General features: G+C 36.1%; 1 protein-coding gene across 1 annotated transcript; it reads left to right on the top strand.

Moving 5' to 3' along the window:
• Positions 1 to 5,836: 5,836 nt before the first annotated feature.
• On the top strand, positions 5,837 to 6,790 carry LOC113896273 (olfactory receptor 2T29-like). Its single transcript, XM_027548509.1, has one exon. It carries the CDS (start codon positions 5,837 to 5,839, stop codon positions 6,788 to 6,790), a length of 954 nt encoding a protein of 317 aa, XP_027404310.1.
• Positions 6,791 to 7,063: the final 273 nt, after the last annotated feature.

The following is a 7,063-nucleotide window of genomic DNA, read 5'->3' as shown; positions in this document are numbered from 1 at the left end:
TCCCTTGTCCAGGGGGTCTTCCCAACCCAAGGGAACCCAGGTTTCCACATTGTAGAGTTTATGTATATATTTAAGTGTTTGTTGAAGTGTTATAATACAGCCATAAAAAGGAAAACAACATACGCCCAGCTTGGAACTCAGGAATACTGTCAGTCCCAAGTTAATCAATTCCATCCCATAATCACTCCCTTATTTCCCTAATTCAGCAGGAAGTAGCCAAAATGATCATTACCCCTTGCCACACAAGAGTGTGGAATGCACAATGACAGTGGGGAACTGGAACAGAGAACAAATCTGACTCCATATTGGACCTATTTTTCTATCTCTAATCTTGTATTCTGTTGGCTCTACTTGGTTGTGCTGGCTCTGTGCCTTTGTAAAAGAATGTTGCCTATTGCCTGAAATATCTCAATGCTCTGCCTCCCACACTTTTTCCATTCATATGGAGATAAAAAGCTGCAGAACAGAAAAGAACAATTGTCTTGTTGGAGGTTTATAGAAACATCATGACCAGGCCTACATGGACAGGAGCAAGAATGAAGGATTCTGGCACAAAAAATTTTCCAAAAAATAGACACACCCTTAACATAAGAGAAGCCTGAATCTACCTTTAGTAAGATGATTCTTTGGGACACTATTCCACTATCTTCTTGGTTTGCTTGCTTTACACAAATAAATTCACTGTTCCTTGCACCAATACCTTGTCTCTTGATTTATTGATCTTTTGTGCAGCAATCTGTAAAAGCCTGGATTCAGTATAACAGTAAAACTTTAGAAAATTTTTGGAAAAGAAATTTACTGCTATATATGAAGATATCTGAAACAATTTATACCCTTTGGTAAATTAATTTAGAAAAAACTGCATTCAGAGATTGCTTTTTATAAAAGTGAATTTATTTGAGCATAACTTATAATTTAGAAATTTGAATGCAACATAATTATTTAATATTAAGGATTATAATAAATGTACAATTATTTCGATAGGATGTTAACCTCATGTCCAATTATATACAAACACTTTATACACTTCAAACTGATGGAATATAATAGGGAATTGGCTACAGATTAGCTGGTAAAGTATTGGAAAGAAGGCTGGGGAAACAAGAAAGAGAGTATTGTCATCCAAGGACCAAGAGCCCTCATGAACCAATGGAGACCCACATACCCACACTGCTGAGCTGATTGAGCTACTGCATTCTGGGGCTACTGGTGGGACCCTCCTCTGCTGCAACTCAGCTGCCTGCATCCCGTAGAACCACTGAAACTACTTTTGAAGTGCTGGATCCCATAGCTCTCACATGGTCCTCAGTTGGCTACAACTGCTGCAGCTGCCAGAGACCAACAGAAGAAAGAAGAAAAAAATGTGCAGCTTCTTTATTTCTCCCACTGTCCAGTGTCTCCCAATACTCGCATTCTCAGTGTCTTATGGGAAACAAGGTGACAAAGGAATTAGGACAAACCATCTGTAGGCGGAAATTCAGGACATATGAGACCACCCCACAAAGTGTGGGCTGCACAAACACAAGTCACCATTTAGACAAAGGATGCCAAGGAATAAAGATGGCAAGGGAAAATAATCAACATAATTTGAGAATACACATACAGAATAAGGTTAAGAAGAATTTTACTACAATTTCCCTGGGGATAGGATTGCTTTATTTTCTTCCCTGGTTTATCACAACTGCGTGGTATATGGTACACATTTCATAAATATTTGTATTCTGAAATCAAGATACAACCATTAAGGCATAATTTTTGCCTTGGAAAGTAAATTATGGTTGATTTTTTAATTTTCTTTGTAATAGTTTGTGGGTTTTAAAATTTTTTTCTACAATTAGCATGTCAAAATATAAATTAAAATCAAATACATAAAATTAAATGTAGTATTAAAGTGACAGAGATTGCAACTGGGTGACTAAAGATTAAAATCAGTACCCTACAGAAGACCAATCCAGATGAAAATATAAAAGACCATCACAATTTTAGTCTCAACCACAGTACTGATTAGTAGTGCTGTCTTTGACACATCAATTAGACTATGAATTTCAGACTCTGTAACTCTGAAAGGCAAGCATCAATACCACACAAAAAGTATTGAAGAAGCAATAAAGATAAATATATACACATATAAGAAAACATTTTTTGTAATGTGAAAAGGCTAAGGCTATATATAATCTAATACCTATGCCATAGATAAAATTTTACTGATGATGGTAAGATTTGAGATTATTGCTAATTTTTTTAAGATTTCTAGTTTAATAATAAAGGGATTTTTTTTAAGACATTAGGAGAAAACCAAAAAAGTACAACAGAGATATCTATGATCTTTTTTTTTAGTTCTCTTAATTGCATGCTTCTTGAAGGTTCCAGAGAGGATTTATCAATAGAACATCATCCTCTACTCTCCTAATGAGCATAGTAACACCAAGGATGAAGTCACTGTCCTATCTCTATTTATATGTTTAACTGTGACCACTCTTCATTAGCCCATCTAGATGAGGATTTCAGCATCATCTGATATTGGAGTAAATCAGATAGGAATATAGGTTTACAGGATCAAAAGGGTAATTGTTATTTTTTTCTTGTTCTACTTCTGACATTCTATTAATACTTGATTATATTTCCTAATTTTACCCTATTATCTATTTTTATGGAAAAAATCAATAGTGTTTGTTTTTTTCTTAAATCTTTTATATAACATTTATTTACTGCAACATATTAAAATATGGGTTTTGATTTCCAATAATTTATGGACAGACGAACTCACTTTTTTCCTCTATTACTATATGGTAAACTTGTGTCCTTGTGATTTAAATTTTACAGAAGAAAACAAACTAATTTTTCTTTGAGTGAGGATTATTTCTGATAGTTAGAACACTGAAATAAATGTCTCAACCTTATGTTTCTCAGATGAAATCGACAGTGGTTGGCTAATACCCAAGTTGTAGACTTTAGAGGGAAGACAGTAGCCTAGAGAATTTAAGGTAGCATTAAAGGGTCTGTGTCCCAACACATGAGCTGAGACTTGAGTACTTCTTCAGATGAATTGTGTGATGCTAGACAGATTCCCAGGAACCAGAATTATTTAATCTGTAAAAGGACAAAATAAAATGAGTATGTAATTCATAGGCTCCTGGGGAGATTAAAAAAAAAAAAAAAAACAGCAACATAATAGGACAATTGGCTTCACTCAAGATTTGATATGGTTCTACCCCTAAAGTTAATAACTCCCCAAGTTCAATATGCACTATTCCACTTATATTAAACTCAGACAGTTGGATAAAAAGCAGTAAGAGTTACCAAGAAAGCAAGTTGCCTTGCCTGATACAGACTGTATTCCTTTGACTGTCTGGTGTCCTAGGTAGGCTGTTCAGTGTGGGCTTAATCACAGTGACTATGATTTTTCAAAGGGCAATGAGATTTGCCCAGTGCCTCCCATTTCCCCTCCAGCTCTCACTTCATTCCTTCAGCAGTTTTGAGGTCTTCACATTGCGAGTCACTGCATTGGTCCTTTGCCACTTTGATCACAAATTAAAACTCAGCCACAAGTGTGTCTTTAGCTTATTTGTTTTTAAATTTTGCACAGAGTTCAGCTTTCCTCTGCCAGTGTAGGTGGAATTTGACAGAAATATTATATTTTTAATGGTACTTTTCCCAGATTTTCTGGGTATTTATAATAAGGGATTATTTTCAATATCGTTTACTGCTTCAGCACCCCAGAACTTGGGGCTGTTAATAAATCTCTGGGATTATTACAAGAGTATAAAGTATATTAGGACTTGGATAATCTTCCTGACATATTCCTACAAGCACAAGTACTTCTAAACTTTTCTCTGTGAGAGAAGCCAACATTTCCTCTTGTTGGTAAGGTTTATAAAATTTAACATTTAACATATCAGAAATTGAAAAGGTGCAAAGATTGAATCTTCGTAAGAAAAAGTATAGAAGAAGCAATTACTGAGTCTCTTCTAAAACACCAGATGTATTTTGCTTTAGTCCTCTTTCTTATTTTGTAGCCCTTTTAAAATTCTAATTTAAATTATATTTACATAATACTTCTCCCTAAATAGATTAAATATGACTCACCTAAATGTAAGCAAGTTTAATTTTTCTTTGATTTGTCCTCAGCCTCCAACACAGATATAAGTTATGTACAGCAAGATAGAGGAAAGAAAACCGAAGTCAGAGACATTTCAATGTTGTTCATTTTTCCTCTCTGCATCTCTGTTTCCATGAAAAATTGATTACTATAGACAATAAAGCTGATGATGTTTACAAGACAACTAAAATCTTGTCTGTAAATGGGACTAACAATCTCAATGCTATTTCATCTCCCTGAGATTTAGAACAAATGGTATGAGCTTTAAGCAGATGAAGCTGGAGAAGACAGAACTGAAATGGAACTCTCCATAAAGCTCTACTTAACCAGAGTTAAAATAAGAAAGATAGATTATATATTTCATATTTATATGTTAATATTTATATAAAAGGGCTTGCCTCATAGCTCAGTTGGTAAAGAATCCACCTGTAATGCAGGAGACCCCAGTTCAATTCCAGGGTGGGAAAGATCCTTGCAGAAGGCATGGGCTACCCACTCCAGTATTCTTGGGCTTCCCTGGTGGCTCAGCTGGTAAAGAATCCACCTGCAATGTGGGAGACTTGGGTTCAATCCCTGGGTTGGAAGATACCCTAGAGAAGGGAGAGGCTACCCACTCCAGTATTCTGGCCTGGAGAATTCCATGGACTGTATGCCATGGGGTCACAAAGAGTTAGACATGACTGAGCAACTTTCTCCCATTTATATAAAATATATAAAGTTTGTACTGTAGAAAGTCTGAGATTATGTATATACACATATTTATATATATTTAGAGAGATTATGTTAGAATAATATATAATGCTATAAAACAGTATACTTTGTGTGTGTGTATATATATATATGTCTTGAACTACAGAATTTATCAAATCCAAATTCTTATATAAATGAATAGGTATTAAAACTAGCAAGCTGAAGTAATGAATCTGATCATAAAAGAAATAGTAACAACCTTCTCTTAGAATATGCACAATATTTACACTAAATGTTAATGCTTTGACAATATGTATCATTATTCATCGGTAACTGGTAATGTTTTCAGCCTTTTCAATATTTTACTTCATTTAATTCTAAATGCATTTTATAGCAAACATTATTTTTTGTTTAAGTAGAGTAGACAGAGGAGTGGTGGACATAGGATAATAAAGACCCATAGTCCAACCTTAGAGTCTGGGCTTCTCGCTCGCTCTCTTTAATATATCTAAGGGATTGGTTATTGTTGAGAACCCAAATCTGCCCCTGTGAATACATGGCTCACTCCACAAAAATGCAGAGCCTCACAAAATTGCTTGAACCAACATACAAAGATAGGTGGAATTTTTGGTATATGTGTTCACCAAATTATGTTTAAGTAACTTTCTAATTTTTTCATATATTACTAAAGGTTTTTAAGATGCAACTGGATCCTTAAAAGAGACAGATTGAATCAATTCTGCCTTATATAACAAAAATCTAATGTTTTACTATAAATAATTTTAATCAACAGTTGTGAATTCTTAGTTTTCCATTAATTTTTTTTTATTTACAGGCACCTTATAACCCCCAAATCTCCAGTCTCATACCACTAACTCCTTTTAGCACAATAGCATTGCTTCGCAACTACAAACAGGCACACACACACACACACACACACACACACACACACACACGCAAGCCCACCAAACATTCATCTCAGGTGCTCATATACCATGAGTGATTTATTAATCACAAATCTTTCCTTGGTGATCTAGGAGAAACTTCATGGACAAATCTACCTGGGCCACCAACCACACTGGACAGTTGGATTTCATCCTTATGGGACTCTTCAGTCAATCCAAGCATCCAGCTTTCCTCTGTGTGGTCATTTTTATGATTTTCTTGATGGCCTTGTCTGGAAATAGCATCCTGATCCTTCTGATATATTCTGATGCCCACCTCCACACCCCCATGTACTATTTCATCAGCCAGTTGTCTCTCATGGACATGATATACATTTCTGTCACTGTGCCCAAAATGCTCATGGACCAGGTCATGGGTGTAAATAAGATCTCAGCCCCTGAATGTGGAATGCAGATGTTTTTCTATGTGACACTTGGAGGTTCAGAATATTTCCTTCTGGCTGCCATGGCCTATGATCGCTATGTGGCCATCTGTCATCCACTCCACTATTCTACCCTCATGAGCCATAAGATGTGGCTCCTCCTGGTGTCTGGCTGCTGGTTTCTGGGATCAGTGGATGGCTTTATGCTCACACTCATCACCATGACCTTCCCCTTCTGCAGATCCCGGGAGATCCATCATTTCTTCTGTGAGGTCCCTGCTGTAATGAAGCTTTCCTGCTCAGACACTTCCCTCTATGAGACACTCATGTACCTGTGCTGTGTCCTCATGCTCCTCATCCCCATGACAGTCATTTCAAGTTCTTATTCATTCATCCTCCTCACCATCCACAGGATGAATTCAGCAGAGGGCAGGAAGAAGGCCTTAACCACTTGTTCTTCCCACATGACTGTGGTCATCCTCTTCTATGGAGCTGCCATCTATACCTACATGCTCCCCATCTCTTACCACTCCCCTGAGAAGGACATGGCTGTATCTGCCTTTTACACCATACTCACTCCTGTTCTAAACCCTTTAATCTATAGTCTTAGGAATAAGGATGTCATAAGGGCACTAAAGAAAATGTTGAATTTAGAATATTTCAGAGAACCATGAAATAAGACATTTTTATATTAGTGGTTTATTTTTCTTCATTCTGTATCAGAACTTTCTGACCTTATACAAATATTATTATTTTTTTAATTTTTTTTTTTACTTTACAATATTGTATTGGTTTTGCCATACATGAACATGCATCCACCATGGGTGTACACGTGTTCCTCATCCTGAACCCCCCTCCCACCTCCCTCCCCAGATTCTCATACCAAATGTGTTATGTAATATTCATTTATTTTAGAAAATTGTTTCCCTGTAATTGAAAGCCATTCA

This window comes from Bos indicus x Bos taurus, chromosome 7, assembly GCF_003369695.1.
Source record: "Bos indicus x Bos taurus breed Angus x Brahman F1 hybrid chromosome 7, Bos_hybrid_MaternalHap_v2.0, whole genome shotgun sequence".
Lineage (NCBI taxonomy): Eukaryota > Metazoa > Chordata > Mammalia > Artiodactyla > Bovidae > Bos > Bos indicus x Bos taurus.
This window is presented reverse-complemented; position numbering and strand designations above follow the sequence as displayed.